The following is a 25,232-nucleotide window of genomic DNA, read 5'->3' as shown; positions in this document are numbered from 1 at the left end:
AGCAGAACTTCATGTCCCAGCACCCTTAATTGAGCACTAAATTCATTTTCCATCACCGAGCAGAGATTTTCAAAGTCTGCAGTGTGTCTCTATACGCACATCGGTAACAAGCCACGCGGGTATCTATCCATCCATCTGTATTTTTTTTCTGCCATGTGGAACTGACAGACCTGGCATCTGTTTCCCTACTTTCTCACTGCTTCTGTGTGGTAGAAACCAAGAAATATTTTTCTTCAAAGTCCTGTCACAGAAGAATTGAGATTTTTTTTTTTAAAAAGTACTTTCAGCCATAATTAGGATAGTTTCCACTTTGATGAGCTCACACTTTCCTGTTAATTTCTCCATGATGTTTACTTTAAAAAAAATTTTTTTTTAAAGGAAAGCAAGTCTTTTTTTTTTTCAAAGATTTTTATTTATTTATTTGACAGACAGAGATCACAAGTAGGCAGAGAGGCAGGCAGAGAGAGAGGAGGAAGCAGGCTCCCTGCTGAGCAGAGAGCCCGATGCAGGGCTCGATCCCAGGACCCTGAGATCATGACCTGAGCCAAACGCAGAGGCTTTAACCCACTGAGCCACCCAGGCACCCCTAAAAAAAATTTTTTTGAAACAAAAGTTAAGTGCATCTGTTTGACCCTTCAAAAATTGTGTGTGTGTGTGTGTGTGTGTGTCTTAGTACTAAGGTTTAGAGACTGGGAATGTTATTGAATTTATCTGCCAAAAAAGACAAATCTCCAATTATATCCAATTATTTCTCCGAAGGCCCATTCTGTTTCCATTTTTCCTGTCTAAAGAGAACTGATAAAACAGCACCTGGAACCTCTAAGAGGATCCCCCACATAATTCTTGGGTTGCCTTAACTTAGTTTTGCCCCAGCTCTTATTACTTGTATGAGCAGGAATTAAAGGAAAGAAAGGCTTTTCCAATAATTTCAGGATTTCACGACAAGTACTGCTCCTTTCTCTTCCTCCTAATCCACATAAGGATTATTTTTTCTACAGAATGCATATCATAGAATTTAATCTTAGAGTTGGTTTCCTACGGGTTTTTTTTTAAACGTATGGACATTCATAGTTGCAAACTACAGAAGAGGGGTTGTATGTTGTTTGATCATCTTTATCTGCGCTAAAGCACTGTACTAAAAATATATTTTCTGTTTACACCTACTTCAGGCTTTCCAGTATTTCTGTTCTTAGTTAACTCAGGTCTTTATACATGGAATTTTCTGCTCTTTTGGCATTTTCAACAGGAAGGTCTTGAAGCACTTCAATTTTTTTGTCTCATTTTGTAATGTCTGTGTCTAATTAAGGGGCATGTTCCCGTGTTTAACAAAGAGCACATGATTGCACAACTAGGCAATGGCAGACCCAAGCATGGACACTGGACCCCAAGCCCTACATCATGATACTAAACACTTCTCAGACGAGGTCTTTTCTTACCATCTGGCATCATTAGGTCACTGCAAATGTTTGTTTCCAGCAACTGGGCAACAAATAAAACATGCTTAAAACAACCAAAAACTCAAATGCCAAGTACATTTCAAATTTAGGTCACTGTTAATAGAACCAATTTAAAACAAAGGAAACCCTTGTACAATGGAAAAGGTATATATATTCAATGTCCCTGTGATGCAAAAAAAGAAATTAGAGGGGTATTTTCTGAAATTTGGCCTCTCCTTAGGGATGAAAACTAGCATGGAAATGTTCAAGTTTTAAGCATTTGAAATACCAGGAGATTTTCCTAAAAGCAGATGGTAATTGTAACCACTGGAGATGCAATTCTAACTTGATCAATACAGTAAGCAAACCTTCCAAAATGTTTTCAAACATACCACGATTTACTTCAGATAGCACGGATACCTAATTGCCAAAATTATGACTTGTTAACAACCTCAGATTTGGTCTATATTCACGAAACCCATTTCTCTCAGCCACACCATACATTCTATTAATTTGTATCCTTTTAATACTTTAACATGAATTTAATGATGCCTGTACCCAACAGATTCACACAGATATCAATACTTTATATGATCTAAAGAATAAGAAATTATTTTGAGGACTCCAAGATGGGACATCACTTTCTAGAACAGTAAAACAATGGGACTGATTCTTCCTCCCCACTCCAGCCCCCACCCTCGTATCTTGATACCCTCTGTCAAGGTGAAAAATATAAACTTCCAATTCCATTATTCCTGTTCTTTTCTCTTCATAATACAACAAACCAAAGAGATGTCCTCTGTTCTCATGAATTTATCCCCACCAGATCTATTTGCTGCCCCACTAAATCTTCTCCATTCATTCACTCTCATTCCATCTCTGAAACAACACTGGGTCTCCCAACTGATACTCAAGAATACACCATTCTTGATGTCAGTCAAGGATGGGGCAGCTTAAAACAAAGATATGCCTACTACTCATCTTCACCTTAAAATCCTCCCCCAGGGTCAGTTAATCAAGGAGAGTGAGCATTTACCTGATTTCTGAAGCAAGGAAGTTCAGAATGGTCCAACTCATCACCATCTTTTTCTTTCCAACACCCCGTAATCAAATCCTGATGTCCAATTCTTCACAAAAGCTCAGACATTCATCTTTACTTTCAACTTCACTTCTTGGACTGGACCCTGGTCAATTCATAAATGGACCAAGGCCAACTTCTCTTCCCTGGCCTCCCCATGTCTACCATTCCCACATCCATCCACCCCGTTCTTTCCTAAGTTGAAACTTTAAAAGTTACCTTTTTTTAAAAAAAAGATTTTATTCATTTATTTGACAGATAGAGAGAGCACAAGTAGGCAGAGCGGCAGGCAGAGGGAGAGGGAGAAGCAGACTCTTCACTGAGCAGGGAGCCTGATGTGGGGCTCAATCCCAGGACCCTGGCATCATGACCTAAGCCGAAGGCAGCTGCTTAATGACTGAGCCACCCAGGCACCCCTAAAATTACTTTCTTAAAATTCATAAAATGTATCAAAGTTATAGCTTTTAAGTTCAGCTTAAAATTCGATTATTCTAAGTCGAGAAAGTGATCATTTTTCTGTTTCTCTTCCTCAAGAAATTATCAAAGACTCGGACATATTCAAAGAATAATACAATGACCACTTGAATACCCACTGCTCAGGGTCAACAACAGTTAAGATTTTGCCGCATTTCCATGTCAAATGCACTTGAAAATAAATTACTGACATCACGGGATTTTACCCCTAAAACTTTCAACATGCATCTCTCAAGAATAAGGACACGGTCCTACACAATAACCCCCACACCATTATCACACCTAAACAACAGCAATTCCAAAATATCATCAAATATCCAGTCCTGTTCAGATTTCCCCAATTGCTCCCCGAATGTCCTTTAGAGCGGGGTGTTGCGTGTGCATGTTCTTCTAACCAGGATTTGATTAAGGTTCATATGTTACATTTGTCACGGTGTCCCTTTGTCTCTTTCTAGAAAAGTCACTCTGCCCTTTTTTTGCCATGAGAAGATTTTTGAAGAAACCAGACAATAACGTCCCACATTATGAATCTGTCCGAGGGAGGAGGCATGTGTGTGATACTTTTAGTTGGCTTCCTCCTTCCTGATGAGCTGGAGAGGTCACGGTGTAAGACCTTGAGTAAGTTCAGGTTAAACATTTTTGGCAAGAGTACCTCAAGGATGATGTGCAAACGCTGTACTTCAACCCTAAGTTTACCGTCTAATTATTAGAATGTGCCATAGAAACAAGGGCAATTAATGCCAAATTTGTTCTGTATATGACCTCTCATGGCAACACAAAAGCACAGGTGCTTACCGATGACTCTAAGGCATTCAAAGTCTCAACAGCCAAAATCTGCAGCTAATAAGAGTGTTTCAGCTCAGCAAAGCAATGCACCCTAAGTGAGAATATATGCAGCTGTTTCTGCAATTCATTCAAAATCTACCTACACCTCCTCCCGGAGTTTTATTTGCAAACTAACCACAGCAAGAAAGCACACATGTTTTTCCAACACCCTTGTAGGATGTATCTTGTATACTACTGACGATTTACCAGTAGTGTATATTTCCATTTTTTTTAAAAGATTTTATTTATTTGAGAGAGTGAGACAGCGAGAGAGCACAAGCAGGGGTAGGGGCAGAGGAAGACGGAGATGCAGGGAGCAGGGAGCCCAGCACTAGGACTCCATCCCAGGATGCTGGGATCATGACCTGAGTCGAAGGCAGACACTTAGCCAACTGAGCCACCCAGGTGCCCCAGTAGTGTATATATTTTAAATGCCTAGATCATCCTAATTACACAAATTAATTGGGCAATCACAGGCACCCAGCAACACTTCTCAGTAACAAGAAGACAAATACACACTGAAAATGTTTTCTGAAAACAGGTCTCATTTTGAAGCTGTGTATTGGTGACTACACATGCAAAATAAATTAAGAACTGAGATCACTGTCTGGATCACTCAGACCCAAAGTCAGAAAAGTATCCAGATAAGGCAAAAGTATTCCATGGAGTTCAAATTATTTGGGCAACGCCACCAATTACCCAATTCACTTTGACTGTATTGTCCAGCTGAGGCTCAAAAGTAAATAGTTTATTTTTATCCGTCCTCGTTAGCAATCATCTCCCTACTATTATACCAAAGTTGTAAGTTTGTTAATGCCTCCTTTTGTTACTTTTTAGGCTCTGTGTTCCAACTTGGAAATTAGGGAGAAAGATACTGGGCACGTAGTTTTAAAAGAACTGGCTTTTTTCTTTCTCATGACCAACCCAAGCCGGAATGACTAAACAATGCAAATGGCACCAAAATCATCCTCTTTCTCCAAGGCCAACCCAGGGCAATGTTGTGAAGTACAAAGCTTCTTCAGACCACTGACCCTATCAAAACCAGCCCTTAGCACAAGAATCCAGCCTTCACTTCTAAGCTAAGTTGATGATGTTCCTTCTCTAAAAAGCATTTGTCTAAGCCCGGTCTTCAACTGAGGAATGAAAAGGTGCTCTTCAGTGGGCATATGTCAGGTAGCTGCAGGCGGGTGACAAAGGTTATGATTGGGGAAATTGAGCCTTCCTTGCTTTACTGAAATTACAGGACATGAGCAATCACCTACTCTATTTTTAAGTTTGACTCTATCTGGATAGATAAGCACCTTCTAAGCTAACACTTGCAGAGTTCTTTAATGTTTGCAAAGTGGGGCTCCCATTACGTTGTCTCATCTTGACAGACCTCCATATTCTTATCTCTACCTCATAAGGAAGCTGGCTTCCCAGCACAGTGCTGGGCCCATGGCACTAGCCAAGACCCTTAATTCTATCCCCATGGCTGCTCTTTTCTATTTGGGTCTGTAAATCAATTTTATCTTACTGGCCTAGAAGAAAGATTATAACCCTACCATGGACTTGTCCAGAACCTGAAAAGTATTTTCTAGGTTTTTAAAGCAGTAACGACTGATTCTACAAATACTTCCCACATACAGTATTTCTTTTAATATTCAGGTAACAACAGCTAAATAATAATATAGTCACCTCATCTACTCTTCTCATGGGGGATCCAAACCATATCAAATGACAAGGAAAACCACAGGACAAACTGACATCGTTATCATGTGATCCCAAAGCAAGCAGCACAAAGTAGCTGGGGTAGAGAAACCAATGTATTTCCATTGACTTTGCTATGCACATTCAACAATGAATTTTAAAGAAAATTCAGCCTTTCTCCCACTTTATGATATAGGCCTGAAGTTCCATGTAAATTCAATATTAAAATGCACTTCAAACAACTCCTGCATCACCATTCTAGTTATGAATTTTTATCAGGAGAGAAAAGATGTCAAGTTATTACTACACAAAGGGGTCAAATTTCCTCTGTAACTACAACCTGCAAGCTATTGCAAAAAGGCATAAAAGTTTTCAAACATCTTTGCAGAACCCATCTCATATACCATGTCTCACGGCGGGCACATGTTTTATACACAGATCACCTTAAATGAAGAAAATATATAAGCAGGCAATCATGGACTTCCAGCAGCAATTATGAAAGATCACTACTTAATATTACAGACTGAGGTCAACAAACTTTTTTCTGTAAAGGGCTTTGCAGACCACATTTTAGGACTTGGCTGTCACACGATCTCACTGACATGACATAATTTTATCATACAGCATGAATGCAAGGATAGACATACGTAAATGAATGGATGTGTCTGTGTTCCAGGCTTGTGGGTCAGTCTGCCAACCCCTTCTGTAGAAGATGATCTTACCAACTCTGGTTTTCCTACTACTACAAGACCTATCTAGAATGTGTTCCTAACACGGGCTAGACAGTGTTGCTCACCTGTGACCCAACGGTTTCCTGGAAGCACCGGCCAAGCTGCGTCTTCGCAGCCACGGGATAGACATGGGGGATGACTTGCTGGTGAGAGTATGTGGAATGTACTGTCTGCGTCTTCTGGACAGGAAGTCCTTGGTAAGAGATTTGGGATTGGCCCGGTTGAGCTTCTTTTGCCTTCTGGCCTGTTGGGCCATCGATTCTTGAAACCTGATGTATCTGGACTGAAGCCTCGGGAGGGTGTTTCACATGGATGTTGACAATGTTGGGAGGAAATTTCACTAAAAGAGATCAGGACAAAAAGTCAGTCATGAATAACATGCAAATTGGCATGAGAGCAAAAATTACATACACACGTATGTAGCTACATGTGTATCCCCACCCAGGGCATAAAATGTAGAGTGTATATGCATGTCTGCCGTATAGCCATCAACTCTGGAGAATAAGAGGATACATCTAAAATACAAACTAGGGGCGCCTGGGTGGCTCAGTGGGTTAAAGCCTCTGCCTTCGGCTCAGGTCATGGTCCCAGGGTTCTGGGATCGAGCCCCACATCGGGCTCTCTGCTCCGCAGCGAGCCTGCTTCCTCCTCTCTCTCTGCCTGTGTCTCTGCCTAGTTGTGATTTCTCTCTGTCAAATAAATAAAATATAAAAATAAAAAAATAAAAAATAAATAAAATAAAATACAAACTCGTCCTGAATTTATGTATTTTTAAGGGATAAAACTGGACGTATACAGAGAAATTAAAGCCTCTCCCAGTAACCCATTCATGAGACAAAAGTTCATTTTTCAGAGTCAGGAAACTATGAAATCCATGCTGCCTATGGTTGTTGGGTACATTTTATCAAAGGATAGTAGTAAAGACTCAAGAGTTTGATTACTTTTGCATCTCTCAGAGTTTCCATTGCCAAACTTGGAAGATTCATCTTTCTACATCAACAGAGGAAATAACAATATCACAAAGCGTCATTCTTTTGGCCCGAACAGCGGAGTGTGGACGTACTTGTGTGCACCTTGTGTCCTACCAAAGACCCACGTGTGATATTTTATGTCTGTGTTTACTCTCTGCTGCTTTCACATACAATTTCATCTTGTGATGCTAACATTCAAGTTTTACAGAGTAAAGGCCAGTCACACTTCTCTGACCCCTTTCCAAAAACTGGGCATGGAGGAGATGCCAGGTTTAAAAGAATGAGTTAGTCATAGAATTCCTGAGTTCCAAGTGACCTAGTTTACCTTCCTCTACAGAGGAATCAACTGAAGCCCAGTGAGGTTAACTGATTGTTTATAACTAAACCCAAGCGTCCTTCAACTACAAAATAAACCAGGCATTCACCAGCAGGTAGCATGTGATCCTTGCTCATCTTTCTGTTTCCTGGGCCCTCCCAAAAATGTGTGCATAACAGCTTTTGATGCTCAGAGCCAGCACAGAAGGATGGGCTCCTTTCTGGTTTATTTCCTAGATACCAAATCTCTATGGTCTAGAAAGTACTGCAGCCACATACCTGGGCCCGTATTCTGTCCCTGCCGCCATTTCTTGGGCCACAGATCACATACTTGTTTCTGATTCAATACCAGTCCTGCCAGGGGCAGATACTCGCTTCCATGTGGGTTTGAAAAGTTACCAGAAGTCTGATGAGTGGGCAAAAAGAAAATAAATAAGCTTACCTTTGACTCCTTGTTGGCTGGTCATGGTCAGGGGCAAGGTATGTGTGGAGTGGACTACATGTGTTCCCAGGGCCTTGCCTGACTGCTGGGAATGCTGATACAGTTTTGGCACGCTGCCACCGTGGACGGGGATCTGACAAAGCTTCCCTGTGAAATTCGGAGGGCACTGGCATTTGTCCCTTGAGCTGCACTGGCCGCCATTCATACATGGAAGATGGCAAATGACTAAAAGGGAAAAGAGAACATGTGGAGCGTTGGTTAGTTTCTCAAATGCTAAGTAACAACCAACCAACAAAACTCCCAAAACACACAGCCCATTATAACCGTCACATTTCTGCTGACTTTAGAAATAGTCAACGACGAAGTTACTACATGAAGAAAACAATAGCCTCTGTTACTTACTGTCTTCTTATGACATTTAACTCTCCAACTGCTTATGGCTGTTCTCCCCAACAATGGAAAGAATTCAGGGAGAAGAAGATATCTATCTATCTATCTATCTATCGAGAGAGATAAATAGATATATGTATATATAGATAGATACAGATGTATTCAAATATATATGTATGTGTACATATATATGTGTATGTGTGTGTATATTTATACACACAGTCACTCAAGATTATTATCTATCTATTGCATTCTAAAATTACTTTGCTTTTGTGTTTTATTACTTGTTTATTAACTGTCTCCCAAGATTATAAAGTCCTTGGGAAAAAGAGATATGTCTGGCTTAGTGATTTTTATATCCTCGGCATCTAGAATAATTTCTGGCACACAGGGGACATTAGTTATCTCCTCAAAAAATAAACAAAGAAACCTAGGAGAGTGCCAAAAGTATCTGTTGAGGGTTTTCTCTAAGACAGGGAGCTAAGTGCTAACTAGAACCAGGGAGGTCAGTGTGGACCCTGCTGTACAGGAATTTGCAGTCTCAGTGGGATAACAAGACCACAGTGAAACAGCGGATCTGTTTCTGAGTGATTAGTTGTGTGGACTTTAACTGATGTAGAATAAAGAAAGATAAAAGGACACATGGGGTCAAGAACTGTAAGGGGAGTTTTAAGTTCTATCTAAATTCAGCTTATAGACAGCTTCTTTATCACTAACAAATTCTTCCCACCAGCCTTTTAACACGATCGGATTCCTACCAGCTTGAACAGTAAAAGCACCTCAACTCCATGTCCTTCCAGCTTCTACCCTTTTTAAATTTTCTCCTCCATGATCAGCCTTTCAAAGAACTGTCCACTTCTCCACACACTACCATCTAGCTTGGACCCTGCCTGTTTTCTACAGGACGCTCCTCTTACCAAGGTGACTTACAGGCTTCATGTTGCTAAACCCAAGGAACACATTTCACTCTTTCTTTGATTTTGATCACATCTCACTCACCCATTGTGCTCCTTCCTCTCTGCTCATTTCAACTTAATATTCTGCGCGGACTCCAGTTCCTATGCCTTTGAAGTATTGGTATGCTTTAAGATTTGATATTAACTTCCTCATCTTTGCTAATGCTATATACTCCTTCTCCACCATTCAGATGCTGATGTCACCCAAATTTGTATTTCTTAACCAAAGCTTTCCACTTTTTTTGAACCACTGAGCTTCAAACTCTCTACTACAATATCTCTTCATGTAGAGATTCCACAAGCAACTCAAACTGGAAATATCCAAAATCAAATTCATCATCTCCCCTCAATACCTCCATTCACCACGTGGTCCTTAACAGAAACCTCTTTGCTGCTCCTGCACTTCACCCATCCAAGTATCCAGTCCTGGAGGTCCTCCCTTGTAAACACTCATCAGGTATTTCCAGTTCCTTCCCATCACAGGACCCCTGGTCCTTCCGAAGGCTTATCATTTATGGGTCTCACCTCATTTTCTACGCCCAGCTAAACTGAATTCCATTCATTTCTTCAGTATTCAGGGTCCTCTTGTGCTTTACCCATCCCATGTCCACGACCTGAACACTCTTTCCATTCCAGCCCCCGTCACCTACCTGACACCTCCTTATCTTTTAGACTTTGCTTAATTGTCCCCCTTTCTAGACACATTCCCAGCTGCCCTTCACCTGGGTGTGGTGCCCCTCTTCTATGCCTCCATGTTTCTCATTCACGGATCGTCCTGGTACCCAGCTTACCGCTGCATGGGTTGTCTGACTACTTTTGTGCATGCCTCATTCAACTAGAGTTCTGTGAGGTCAGGGAACCTCTTCTTGCTATGTTTTACTTCTAGCATGCAGTTCAGCTTCCAGAGGAAAGCCAGAGGTGGAAAAAACATGAATGAAGCAATGAAACAATTTGCGCCTATCACTTTGTCCAATACTATTCCAGGTGCTCCTAAAGATCCAGCCCCTGCCATTTGAGAACATGAAAGCTAACTGAGCAGACAATACAGGGTAACTGTCAACACAGATCGGCATAGAAGTGACAACTGGAAATTATAAAATGCAAATCTGGTGGGCTATCAGAGAGGAGAAAACACCTTTTTGGGAAATCAAAATAGACTGTACGGGAAAGATCATTTGGGGTATGTCTTTGAAAATGGGCAGGGGTCAGAAAAACAAAGAGGAGTGCTTTTGAGGAAAATGAAGGAGGGAAGCAGGTGTATTTGGGAGATGAGGAATACAGCTGTCTTGTTACAATTCTGGGTTCCTGAGGCAAGGGGCAAGGTGATAAAATGGGAGAGGCAGGCTTGAGGCAGACAATGCAAGTCCTTAAAGCCCTGCCTGGTAAGAAGTGTGAGTTTTACTCTGCCATCGGTTTCGGAGCTGGGAGGCCCCAAGGAGAGATCTCAGGAAGACTGACTATCAGGAAGAGTTCTCTCGTGATGGCAGGTGAGGTCAGCTGGAGGAGTGAGCGACGAAGGTGGGGAATTCAGTTAGGAGGTGACTGTAGTCACTGAAGGAAAAAAAAAAAAAAAAAACAAAACCTCCACCCAGATGCGGATCACAGCAATGGGAACCGAGACACACACAAATATAATGATGGAGGGAGAATCAGTACCAGGAGACAGGACACAGGAAGTAAAGAACAGGCTGAGGAAGAGAAGGAAGGAGAGAGCCAGAAAAAATGACCAAGGGGGCCACCCAGACACCATGTCCAGGGCCTGCCCATGCTGGATGGAAGCTAACATGCTCCCTCCAGCGCCCACTCCACTGAGGTATTAGGTAAGAGGAGAGGAGTCAAAGCAGACTCTGTGGTTGAGTCAAACACTTCATAACTCCCAGTTCACTTCTCAATTCAATTTCTAGGTCACTTGGCTACAGTGGATTCACTGTAACAGGCAAGGGGCGTCAGGCCAAGATTTAAATGTATTACAAACAGTTTACCACCAGAATAAGGCACTCTTCACTTTGCGTGGTTCCAAAGTGCTTGAATTTCAGGGACCACCGTTTGGTCCCCTAACACCAGTAGCCCCCAAACAGCAGGGTTACCACTTCAATTGTCACAGTATATTAATGCTGAACTACATAAAGCACAAACTTCACCGCGAGCGTGTTGGTCCAGAAATCCCTGCGCGAACAATCGAAGCCTATCATGATCGCTAAACCATGCCGTCACTTCCACGACAGTCGGCATCCGGTCCCTGCTCATCCGTCGTTCAGTTCATGCACAGACAGACAGACAGACAGACAGCAGGCAGTCGTGTTGCCCTTCCTCATCTCATGGGAATAAACTCGCCGGACATTTTACAGAAGTGTATAATCAACAGAAGGTGTGGGGTCAGCACAAACAAGTGTAACCCAGAAATAAAAAGGGTAACAGTATCAAAAGAAATGAAATCTTGCCATTTGCGACGACATGGATGGAACTGGAGGGGATCATGCTTAGTGAAATAAGTCAATCGGAGAAAGACAACTATCATATGATCTCCCTGATATGAGGACGTGGAGAGGCAACATGGGGGGTTGGGGGATAGGAGAAGAATAAATGAAACAAGATGGGATGGGGAGGGAGACAAACCATAAGTGACTCTTAATCTCACAAAACAAACTGGGGGTTGCTGGAGGGAGGTGGGGTTGGGAGAGGGGGAGTGGGGTTATGGACATTGGGGAGGGTATGTGCTATGGTGAGTGCTGTGAAGTGTGTAAACCTGGTGATTCACAGACCTGTACCCCTAGGGATAAAAATATATGTTTATAAAAAAATAAGAAATAAATATTTAAAAAATTTAAAAAAAAAAGGGTAACAGTGGAATTTCACTAAACTGGAAAGTCACTGTAAGGAAGAAGATGAAGATGTCCCAGAGGAAGTGACATGGAAGGAACACAGAGTTCACAGCTGTGAAAGCACCAATGCTGGATGCAGATCCAGACTCAAGAAGGAACAGGACAATTCACTGCAGCAGAGAAAAGACAGACATGTCGTACAGTACACAGTAAGAAAGCAAATGTGTTCAAACTACTTTCGGTAAGTTCTCCTCAAAGAAATAAAACAGGTTGATTCTCAGTGTTCATAACATTTTATTTTATTTTTTTAAAGATTTTATTTGACAGACAGAGATTACAAGTAGGCAGAGAGGCAGGCAGAGAGAGGAGGAAGCAGGCACCCTGCTGAGCAGAGAGCCCTATTCTGGGCTTGATCCCAAGGTCCTGGGATCATGACCTGAGCTGAAGGCAGAGGCTCTAACCCACTGAGCCACCCAGGAGCCCAGTTCCTAACATTTTAAATTCTAGGGCAATAAATTAATCTTAGCTTCACTTTTATTTTTGCATTGCCCTATACATGTATAACCTACAGTAAGAAAGCTTTAATATTTTGACAAAAGATTGAAAAGGTCATAGAGCTGGTCATTTCCCATTGATTATTCAGGGGATTTTGCAGAGTTTCCGCCTGCAGATCATTTGGTGCCATGTGTACGGCCAACCATTAAAGCTAAAATATCGTCGTACGTGTAACCATCTTTCTCCTTCACAGAAACGTTAACCAATTCACTTCTGTGAGATGTTCCTAACATCAACTTCTTTTGAACCTAACGGGAATTTAACCAGTTTTATTTAAATCTACCTTTAAACCCCAAAAGCAGCTTTCATGCAAGTGTCAAGGATGCACCAGGGTATGCAGATACGGTCATATCCCGCCATACAGCTCTGGTGACCTTGTGTGTCTCTGTTCATCAAGGCAACAGTCTCTGTTTGACTTACTCTAACCCATTAGTGGGCACTCTTTATAACTATTTATGACTGAGAGGTAAAATATCTATTCTCCCATTCCGGCATTTTTCTAAAATCTAAATGACAATATCAAGTTCTCTGCCTCACTCAATAACTACAGGTTGAGTCCTTTGTGGCAAGCTCTCTTTTTATAGCTCAATAATCTTTTATATCAAAGAAAACAAATTTAAAAATCAACCTACAAACTTCAGGATTTAACTATGAATGGCTTCTTTCTGTTTCCCAAGTTCATGCCGCTCTCCAATCACGTAGTGATATATGGTCTGTGTCGCCAGCGTTCTTTAAAACCTTCTCAACACATGAAGAGGAAAAAGACTAAGTTATCTTTAAGGCTGACTCGAGAAGCCTGCGGTATGCTGGTTGTAGGTCTAGCTATGGCACATATATTTTAGAACATCTAACCAGGGGGTGTAATGTAGAATGCTGGCTGAGAAATTCCATCACCCTGGCAGCCTCACATTTCACCCGCCACCACCATAATTCACTAATTCACCCTAGGGCATCCCATGGTCACCTGGGACCTACTGCAAATAACAAGGTAGATGGATCCACCGCCTGTTATTCCAGAAAGTCTCACTTTGCGACAACCACTCGGTATATCTCGCGGTACTACTCTACGAGGTCAGAACAAGCAGACGGATCCAAGCTCGAGGTTTTAAATGTGCCAAGTGTTTCAGTGGGTTCCACCATTCCCTCTGGTCTAGAAAACAACTTGCCATACTCGAAAAACCGGGCTGATGCAACAGTCACATTTTACGTCACAAGCTGGAACTTAAACGAAGAGATACCCATTTGGGAGATAATTGGCCAATACGAGTGGACTGAATTTTCTCAAGAGTCGGACTATAAAAAGCCATATTCCTTCTTTCCTGTTATCTCAGTTGACTATAAAAATGCTTCAGCTGCTTGTCCTCAAAAGGCACCCTCGGAATGTACTCGACTTTCCTGCAGCAACATCCTGGCCCCTCCACCCACCTCCTCGGTTTTCGTGCCAGCAGACAGACCGTTTCAAGTTATTGTGGCTAAGGCAGAACAGGGAAAACAAACCTCCATCTGAAGAAAAACCTACATCTGTCATTTCACAGAACAGACACACACATGATTTTGATTTGAGGAGCTACTTAAAGTTTCCCACTTGTCTCTGATTAGAAGAATAATGTTCCCTTGAAGGACTGCACCATTTTTGCTGATATCCCTGGGAGTATGGGGAAAAAAAAAAAAAGTAACAATATCTTTAGAAAGTCAAGGTTATCACTTTATTTCTTCCCTGAAACATCTCTATGCCGTCCCCTCTTTTGAAGGGCATCCTTAAAGTCTACTCAGCCAGAAAGTGGGTCCATACTGTAGTTGTCTAAAGCTTTTGGGTAACAAACGTTAGCTAATAATTAGAGGCTACAAACCACTGCTCACTTAAGAACCTATCCCACTGCTCTAAAAACAAAAACAAAAACAAACCTTGCCTACTTGCCTTTTAATTCAGTAGGCATCACTAGAAAACAAACAAACAAAAACAAATAAAACCAAACCCAGAAGCTGAAAGCAAAGACGGAGGTCACATTCTTCTGAAGCCCAGACAGCACGGCGGAGGGGGTCTAGCCCTACGCAGGAGCCAAGGTAGAGAGCATGGAGATTAGCAGGCATTTACTATAATTTAGGTTTGGGGTTTATTTGTGGAATGTAGAGATTTACAATTGTTCTGCTCTAAATTAGTCCGTAGCCAGTTCTTGGTCATCTGTCTGCTAATGTACATGGACTCACGGGCTCCTCCAAGAAAACATCTGAGATACAGGGGTCCGGAACAACCTGTCCGAGAAGGCGGCGTTTAAACTGAACCTAAGAGGAGAAGAATCCGGTGACGTCTCAAGTTGGCAGAGGAGCATCAGCAAAAGAAGAAACAACAGGAGCCAAGATCCTGAGGGGAGACAGGGGTTAGAAAGTGGCAGGAGTGGGGGAGACAAGGACAAAGTGAGAGCATCTGGGCTGGACAGAGAGCGACAGGAGCCAGATCCCCACTTCCTCCCACAAGGATATAGGGCAACCAGTAAAGGCAGGTACAGAGCAACAGAATGAGTAGAAATAGAAACTGACAACTCAGGACCAGGACAGACAGCCATCACAGGAGTCAGAACCAGGGAAAAAGAGAGAGGACAGAGAAGTAAGGATAAACAGGCTTCTCTATTACAAACACACAAAATGTGCACTATAAATCTGCTTTGAGTTCCTGGACCTCATTTTACATTTTTGAGTAACTATTTAGCCAGATGCAAGTTAAATTCCAGAAGGTTTAATTTAAAACTCATTAGATATAGAATCATTCCATTGGGAAGAGGATTCCCCCCCCCTTTTTTTTTTAATGTGTGAGAGAAGAGATTAACGTTCTTGATAATACATGCAGAAGGAAAAAAAAAAAGTCCAAAGAAATCTTGAGGCAAAGGGAAAAAAGCTTTCATAGGAGTTAAAACACCACCCACCACTCTCTCCCCTCCAGAGAGAATCTCTTTATTTTACCTGCTCTGGTAATTAGGAAGACCACGTTCATCCCATCCCCACTTACCAGATCCTGAGGCTTATTACTGGGCTCAAGTTAAAGGGATTGCAGATTTCAACAAATGCAAAATATCAACCTTAATACAAACAAGAATTCCAAGAATGACACTAGTTTTTAATGCTGTGTGCATTAGCAAATGCTTCAATACCATGTTCTGTTTACAATCCCGGAGATATGGAACTCTGCCACACACATGCACACTAGAGCTTCCAACTTGGGATGAGGCCATTCATCATCTCAGCTTTGTTTATGGATTTCTGTTCCTTTAGCTTCAACCTCACCAGAGCACTGAGCTATCTAGTCTGATCTCGTTGAATCCTCTGCATGACCTAAGGAGCTCCATTCATCAACGCTATCACAAAATTCTACTTCCTACCCTTGAGCCACAGAAGTGGTTGCAGCTATGTCTTCAAAATTCCTGAACACCAGGGCTCTTTCACCCGTTGGAAAGAAACACAGAAGCTTTTGCAGGCTGCAGAGTCAACGCAAAAATCTCAGACACCTTGGGATGGAGGTATCCTCTAGAAACAACCTCTGAAAACTGAAGCAGATGTTTTCACTTTGTGGGTTACGGTGTCCCCGTCCGTCTGCTAAAAAGGGTGACTCCATCCCTGAAATTCTGGTTCTCAAGAGTTTAACCAAGTCAGTCAATACCGTGACATCCAGACAGCCCCCTCTCATCTAATGGGGATGGCGGGATTTACATTTCAAAATGGGGAAGAATGACTATCCAGACCCTTGCAATTTGTGTAGAAGTGACTGGGGTTACTCTGCTGACTAGTGTGCTTTATTGAATTACATGTATAATATATAATCAGACACAGATTCAAACTTAAGTTTTGTTCTTACTGACAATACAGTTAATAAAATGATCAAGGAGTGAGGAAAAATGGACTTCATTTGGCGGAGTCATACAAGCATATCACACTGAGGGGATGGTAATGCTGCCCCTCATGGGCAGGGAAACAGGTTTCATCAAAGGGTGGCAGGTGTCATCCTCAGAGACCCCACCTTCTACAACGCTGTCACTGCAAAACTCTGTACAGACACAATGCTGTTCTAGTCACCGCCGCCTGGCACGTTCTTTGATATCACTGCAGAAAGCTTCCTCAAAAACCAAGTAATACCACTTACGCCTAGTACCTAGTAATACCACTTAAGCTCCATACAATAGTATTACAAATAAAGGTTAAAAACCTCTTAGTATTTACTGTAATTTTCAAGCTCTGTGGTGTCTCCAGAGACCAAGTTCAGACTCCCACTAAGTTCAGTAACACCAGCTTGTTATTTGTTTATTCCTAAGCCTCAAGAAAGGACTTACATGTGAATTTAGAATTTTAAATTCTAAATTTTAAAATACCTGCAAAGTCAAAACTTCAACAACACATATCTAACACAAAATTGCACTCCAGCCTTCTGACATCACAGCCAGTCCAAATTCTGGCAGCACTTTAACGTCTGGTCCAAAGATGGCCTCCAAAAAAGGAATGTTCCTCCAAAGAAAGGGGCATGCTGCATAAGAAAGAATGCTAGAGCCATTTGCAAATTTGGGGCCAGCATCTAACAACTTGTGTCATTTATCAGTCTATGGTTGTGTTATAATTATTTTTTATTTTTCTTCTACTTTGTTTTGAATATGGTAGGAAAGAGGCTATGGTGTTCTCACCTTTGTACCTCCTGTATTTCATAGCACAGTATTTTACAAATAAGAACTCAATGAAAAATTCACATCAATCTCCCAAAAATTCCAAATGGGGACGAACCCAGCAAGTACCTATACCTCTTTTAACACTCCTCGTTATTGTTGTTGTTCTTGTTGTTTTCCTGACACATGATAACTTCAGCATATACTGGAGTAGTTTTCTAACTACTAACTTTCTAACGATGTTCCAGAAAGTGCTAAGGTTCTACAGAGGTGCTAGAAAGTATCTACCAAATAATCTAACTTAACCACCTTATTCTACGGACAGTGAGCTACAGACATTGTGTGTGCTTAGGACATCATGGCCATGTAGTCACAGAAATGGGACCAGAACACAGGTGTCCCAAACCTTGGTGTGGTGCTCTTGCCCATACAGCCCTTAGGATGGAAGGCCCAAGAGCTGTCCCTCAAATCTCACCAGAGTCTTGTCTCAAAGCCCTTTTAAATTCTTCTTCCAGAAGCATGTTTTTCATAACTGGTCATAATAGAGTTTACTAACAGAGGCCTAATTCAGATGGGAGGGTTTAGCTCACTGCAGATCAGGGAGACTCATGAACTTTTCAAGGGAGCTAAATACATAAGTTGAATCACACCAGGGCTTCTTATTCTTTTAACAGAGAGACACATGGGTTTTCTGGGCTACAGACATCAGAGGAAGAGTAGGGGTATAGGTTCAAGAACAACACAATGAAAAAGGAAATGAACAGCATTTGTCAGATAGCATAGATTGGACCATTTCCATCACCGAGAAAGCTCTGTGGCACACTGCTGGTCTATCACGTGTCCCCTTGAATTCCGGTGAGGATGGAAGTGAAGGCGAGAAGCTCAAAAGTGGTTGTTTGCTCATTCATTGAAGATTTATTGTAGATCTACCATGGGCATGTCCTGTTCCAAGCACTTGGCAAATATCAGTCAACAAAACAGACAAAATTCTCTGCCCTCCTGGCACTTCGCTTCTGTCATCTACAGTCCCTGTGAGAATCTGGGCAGAAGGAGAATTATTTTAGGGTCCAGGAGTCAATCAGCAGGACATGGTTGGAGAAAGAACTTTTCTCCCAGTTCTGCAGGCTACTACCACCAACCTGGCCCTTTCAAGGAGTGGGAAGAGGTATCAGGCAGGACAGAGAGCTGGAGTTCTGGGGAAGAGCCTTCCATGGGGCAGGGGAACGGTTCTCTCCTGTGGCTCCATCTGTAGTGGCCCTGGAAGGATCTAGACAGGAAGACCTGGGCAGATGCCATGTGGTGACTGCAGGTCACCAGTACTAGGTGAGGGACAAAGCACCCTTGGGGATCCTCAGACACACTCAAAGGGAGGGTAGGGGCAGAAGGGATAAAGGTTCTGTGTAAGAAGGTAAGGGTTTGGGGCTAGCATACACTGGCTTTTTCATTATCACTCTGTTACCTATACCCACGAGCTAGTGAAGCCTACAAGGACATCCGGGTTACAGTTACGACACTACAGTCCACATGTGCATTCTTCCGCCACTACATAGCCACACTGTTTCATGTTAGATACTGCTACAGAGCCTTAACATTCATAGGAGCTATGTAATAGTCTATTAAGTTGACAGAGGATAAACTACACAGCCACTCCTCTGTTTGTTTAGATGACATTTCTGCTTTAACTATCACAGATAAAGCTGCAAGGAATGTTATCCAGTATATAGTGTTACCTTTCTTAGTAACTACTTGCTCATGCATTAAACTAATATTTCCCGATTGTTTAGTATGCACCAGGCAATGTGCTAGGTGATATCAGTGAACAAGTGAGACACCGATGAGGCATTTATGCCTGCCTCATCGTGAGGAGGACAGATGAGCCCAGGCTCTAAAACCAATGAGACCTCCAGAGGGTGTGAATCCCAGTTTCATTATCATTAGCGTTAGGACCTTGGGCAATTTATTGAACACTTCTCTGTCCCCCATTTCTTCACCTATGAAATGGCAATAAAACCATCCCCAGCTTGGCTGGGTTGTTGACTTGAATAAGGTCATATATTCAAAGCACTGAGAATTCAGCACAGAGTAAGTACTCGGGGAATGTGAGCCCCAGCAAAAATCAGCATCAACTTCGTGAACAGGGTGAAATGGAATCATACAAAAGGGGAAACCAAACTAGCACTGTGACAAGGAAGGGATGTGCATATCCTTATAACGAGCGCACCAAACTGTGCATTATTTCACTCTCTGCTGAATTGCCGAGTATGTCAATAGACGAATCGTCCAGAAAGAGCACATGATTCACATCAACAGAATCTGTCATTAGCATGTCAATTTCACATCTACCTTGTCAAAATTGGATCTTACTTTCAAATATTTCTACCAGTTTAATAGTTTTTAAAAATTTTTTATTTATTTTCAAAGCTTTTGTTTATTTATTTGGCAGAGATCACAAGTAGACCGAGAGGCAGGCAGAGAGAGAGGAAGGGAAGCAGGCTCCCTGCTGAGCAGAAAGCCCGATGTAGGACTCAATCCCAGGACCCCAAGATCATGACCTGAGCTGAAGGCAGAGGCTTTAACCCACTGAGCCACCCAGGTACCCCTCTACCAGTTTAATAGTTACAAAATGTTAACTTTTAGAGCTTTAATATGACACCTGTGATCAGATTTATTATCCACACTAATTTTGCAAGTCTTTCCTTACTCAGGATTTTTGACATTTCCCCTACATATACGCTCACTATTCTTATTTCCTCTTGTCTGACCTATTCACATTTATATATTCTCTGTAACCCTTAGAGTCTTGATGATTTTAATTACTTTCACAATGCTTTGTGGACAAGAAATTTCAAGATCTTGTTTGTCCTTTGATGAAATAATCATTGTAAATATATTTCCTTTTCCTTTTCGTTTAGTTTGGTTTGGACACATGCATTTTCTTGTTTTCATATAATTACCTTTGTATGCTCTTTTCTCGATAATATATTCCCCGGTTTCATTCCTTTAAAACCTACTATACCTCCAAGTATCTGATAAATAACCTATTTCATGCTAACTTTCTAGATTATTTTCATCTCTCTTCTGCTAAGTTGTGTAACTCATCCCATCTGGAGTCTCTACCCAGGGGATAAATATGGATTATAACTAATTTTGTTTCATACTGCAATCTAAGTATCTTAGTATTTATTATTACATAAAACTTGCTTTCCCACTTTTTGAAGATAAGCAGCTATTATGAATAGAAGGTTTTAAAAATCAGGAAAACACAACGTGGTGAGGGAGAAAAAACGAAACCCAATGTGGCAGTTTCGGGCGGAACTGTGGCTAGGAGCTCGGGGAAGAATGCGGGGTAGACAGGAGGCGAGGCACAGCACTAACACACGAGCGGAGAAACATTCCCTGGGAGACGTGAAAGAAGAAACATACTGGGTAATAAAATGAAATGGGGTCTGTAAAATCCAGGCAGATGCCAAAAGGGATAAATTCCGGGTAGACAATGTTTGGGAACCACTACTATAAACACCCGTCGACAGCTTCCTTTTATCCCCACCCTCCATGGATCATTACTTTCCCATGGCTTCCAACTCACTGCACGGCCGCGGTGAGGATATGCCACCATGAGGCCGGTCTCTTTATCCTTGCCTTGTTCCTTGTAAAGGGCAGGGAACTCTTTCAGCCTTCTCCTGAGGAGTAGGCAGTTCCCGACAAGCAGCAAGGCAGGGAACGTTGAGCGGCAGCACCAAGAGTCAACATCACCACAATGGAGGAATTATTCATTTGCAAGAGTGGGGTGGCCTGTGTAGCTGCTGAAGGGACAGACACTGGAGAAGCTCAGCCTTGGATCTTTCTAGATTCCTGAATGGAAAACCCTCTGGTGGGACAGCAGGCTCCCAAGGCCTTCTTTATATAGGAAAGAGCCCAGACAAGAATGTGGCCTGGAAGCCTTTAGGTGACACAAAAATGCCCAAGGAAAACCAGTTTAGAGGCCTCTCCAGGCTGGTGGGGAAGCTCTCTCCAACACTGACCGTTTCAAAGTCTTATGCATAGGTCGCAGGGGGTACACACAGGTGCAGAGAGAGATTGCCTACACTCACGGTCAAAATGGGCCGAATAACCTCCTGACCATTGTTACCATGATTACACAGCAGTTGTTACTTCAGATACTAAGAAAACAACTGCTTTTTCACTCTTTGCCTCTTAGACTTACAGCCTAACTTGCAGGTACTGAAGCTAGAGACAGAAGAATGGGTTTTTACATATACGAAATACTAAAAATTTGTTTAAAAAAAAAAAAGATTTATTTATTTATTTGAAGGGGGGGGTGGGAGGCAGGCCACAAGTGCGGGGAGGGGCAGAGGGAGAGAATCTCCAAACAGACCCCCCTCCCCCCAACAAGCGCAGAGCCGGATGCAGGGCTCCATCTCACGACCTGTAAGATCCTGACCTAAGCAGAAACCAAGAGCTGGACACTTAACTGACTGAGCCACCCAGGAGCCCCAACACTGAGAATTTCTAAGACCACATCCCGAGTTTCAATTTTACAACCTGTTAGATTAAAAACAAATTTAATCCACGTTTCTTATCTTACACAGCATCCCATTTTTCATTTTGTACCTGTGTGCAGAGAAGGATGAGAATGTTTAACAGGAATGAGAGGGTGACCTATGGACGTTACCATTTACGTGGACGGTAGAAAAAAGTTCTTGAGTAGCTTCTTCTGGATCATTCCTTCTCAGAAACAGACTCCTCTGAGCTAAAAGCTGGACACATCAATATCCTGCCTATTTATTTCAGAGATGCTGGGTATCCCCTGCAGAAGACATCAAAACCCAGCAATGGCAGAAGGACTCTTCTTAATCTAGTCCTTGCTACCCGTCTAGCCTGTTGTCCCACGATTGCTGTCATGTCCTCTTCAGTTCCATTTATACCCAACCCTTGGTCGGTTCTAAGTGTGCCATGCTCTGTCTCACATGTGTGGTTCTATACAGGCTCTTCTCTCCTTTCCAACTTACCACCCGAACCCTACTACCTCAACCCAAGCCTCTGACTCAGTTTTACCTCATCCCTAGGCCTTCCCTGATATGAGGGAAGAGCTGACAGATCCCACTCCCTGCCACGGATGAGCAGGACACCTATGTGCAGGGCAGCTTGGCACAGACAGCAACGAACTGGAACTTTCTGGGTGCCTGTCTGACTTCTCCAAAAGGCCATGAGCCCCCAGAGGGAGGAAATCTTGTTCAGGACTTTGCCTCTTTCAGCAGCCCATCCTTAGAGTTCAGCAAAATACTAGTCACACGGTGGGTACCTGATATTTTTTGAAGGAATAACTGAGCAAATGGAACTTTTTACAGAACATTTTTTGATTGTGAAGCCAAATGAATGCCAGGTTCTAGGTTTTTTTTAATAGTTCAGTTTCCAATTTTTTAACTTTGTCTTAGCTGACCCCAAAAGTGACCATGAATATTATATTAGTCATTTGCTTTTATTGTCTTTCCAAATCACTTGACTTGATTTTCATGGAAAAAAATCCCTATTTGCACTCATTTTTTTTGACTGGTTTACATAATATTTCATTCAATGATGTAATTTCTGGTCAGAAACAAAAGAACTCACCCTTTATAGCCACTGAGCTCAGACCTGGGTGGGGGGGGATATAGTATATATGGGGTGAACTGTCAGATAGGAAGAGCCAGTATGTGGTGAGCATCAGTCAGTATATTTTTAAAAAGGAGTGGAGGGAATTGGTTAATTTGAAAAGTTAGTTAGACAGATGTAGTTTTAGAGAGCTTCCACCACAGACTGCTTAAAATCACAAAGCAGAACTTTCCAGAGTCAAATGCTAAAGCTATTCGAAGCCATGTAATTCATTACCAACTGATGAGATGAGCCAAGATGTCTCCTTCCATTTAACTTAAATAACTTGATATGTCAAGTTCAGGTTATTAAAATATGCCTATTCATTCCTCAGGGCTCCATATATACTTCCTGGATCTGGAACATTCCATTAAATCAAGACAATATGTATCAAAACTGACTTCCTGAAGATAATTCTTTCTAATCCCCAGTATTGGCCCATGGGTATGTTTCTAATTAATTCTCTTGAGATGTAGCTCAGCCTCAGACTAAGTTAACTTTTGAAACATCTTAGTGTACACGCTAATACTCAGTTACCACAATAAAACAATTGGAGGTCTAGATTTTGTACAGGATAAGAATCAGAGACATGGAAGAAAAGTAAATTAAAACTACCATCATTAATCAGGACTAGAAAAATTTCCAAATCCTTCTGGCAACTTTCCTAAATAAACCAAGTATCATCAGGGAAACTACTTGGGTATACGAAGAAGAATTTCAGAAACTTTTCCCTAATATGCCTCCTGTTTCCCCTCTCCTTTTATGGCTTGTCAGACACTGAACTTAAGGCAACTATATAAGGATGTTTTAATTCAGAATCAAAATGCACCATGCAATCATTTTTACTGATACGAAATGAAATATTATAAGTCTTACAAACTAAAAAATTTGCCAAAGTGATTTCAACACGAAGTTATATAGTATATAAGTATACTTACAGTAAATATAGTATACAACAATCTAATCCAAACAATAAGAAAAAGCCCAAATTATTCTTAGATGTGTATCTACTTTTTAGAGTTACTCTGTTCTGGTAGAGGCAATTTCCACAACTAACATGGTAACTTGAAAAAGCTAATGGGGAAAGAGGGAAACCTTTCATAACTTTTATACCTATTAATAGGTTTAGCAGCATTGGAGCCTGAAACCATCAAATGCCAAAGATGCATTTTCACAAACAAGCTATTTGGAGCAAAACGTTTTTACCCTTAATATTCTACTAAACCTGGAACTGATGTATTTAAGCAACCTCACCACAACTTAAGCAGTTTCCATGGGATTCACTTTTTCTGGTCCGTAACTTTTATCAGGAAATAGATCCAGATAATAATAATAATAATAACAACAACCATAGTAATAACAATAATGCTTCCTGGATGTAATAAAATCACCTTCACTACAGAGATTGTTTTCTGTGCAAGCTGAAAATCTAATATATCAGAAGCTCTCTCTTCTGGGAGCCAAGGGACCCAAGTCCCAGCCCTGGCTCGGCATCACACAGCTTCAGTGACCTTCGGCAATTCAATCTGGCTCCCTGGAAGCTGGTTCGCTAGTTAGTAAAACAACAGACCTAACTGAAATATACATTTCCTTCATGGTGCTAAACTTTTATGAATCCTATGATGTACAAAATGTTAGAGATGACTGCTTCTGAGCCATAAACACTGGAGCCAATTTCTTCTCTGTTCCATAACCTGCACATTGCGACCAAGTCCTACTGTTCCTCCCTCTTCATCTTCAGGAACCCTCCTGTTTATTTTTTTTCCTCTGCATTCGCTGATGCCTTTGTCCATGTTCAGGCTACTGGATATTGCGTGGACTATGGCAAAGCCTTCTTGATTTTTTCTTACTTCTCTCTATACTGTGTCTAAAATGTACTTCCTGACATAGATACTCAGTTAGCTCATGACCCTACCTCATTTTTCTGTGGCTCTCTATTGCCTAAAAGAAAAAAAAGTTGTGTTTTCTCAATGAAATTGAGGTAAAAGTCCCAGGGGGGTAAGTGTCTCATGGGGTTTGTGGTAAGAATGAGCAGCTCTACTCATGGTAATAATGCATCACACACCAAGCACTGTGGTCTTAGCTCCACGGGGTCCTGCTTTGGGCATTTTTGACCACAAAATCCAACTACATGTGATTTTCTGGAACATACAACTCTCTCTTTTCCATTCATCCAATTCTGGCTAGATTCTGGAAGAATTCACACTTTCCTTTCTTCTTCAGTACTTGGGCCCACCACCATTCCATGTCCTCTCTTTCCGTGAAGCCTTCTTT

General features: G+C 41.8%; 1 protein-coding gene across 6 annotated transcripts in view; it reads right to left on the bottom strand.

Moving 5' to 3' along the window:
* Window positions 1-25,232, bottom strand: part of LTBP1 (latent transforming growth factor beta binding protein 1) — a 402,027-nt gene that overhangs the window by 183,473 nt on the left and 193,322 nt on the right. For all 6 annotated transcript variants that reach the window (XM_045979278.1, XM_045979276.1, XM_045979280.1 and 3 more), the window contains 2 exons: window positions 7,962-8,186; window positions 6,299-6,573 (listed from right to left, as the gene is read on the bottom strand). In XM_045979278.1, coding sequence (XP_045835234.1) covers window positions 6,299-6,573; window positions 7,962-8,186 — 500 coding nt within the window. The remainder of the gene's footprint in view (window positions 1-6,298; window positions 6,574-7,961; window positions 8,187-25,232) is intronic.

This window comes from Meles meles, chromosome 15 (assembly GCF_922984935.1).
Source record: "Meles meles chromosome 15, mMelMel3.1 paternal haplotype, whole genome shotgun sequence".
Classification (NCBI taxonomy): domain Eukaryota; kingdom Metazoa; phylum Chordata; class Mammalia; order Carnivora; family Mustelidae; genus Meles; species Meles meles.
Note: the sequence above shows the minus strand (reverse complement) of the source record. Positions and strands in the feature narration are given on the sequence as shown.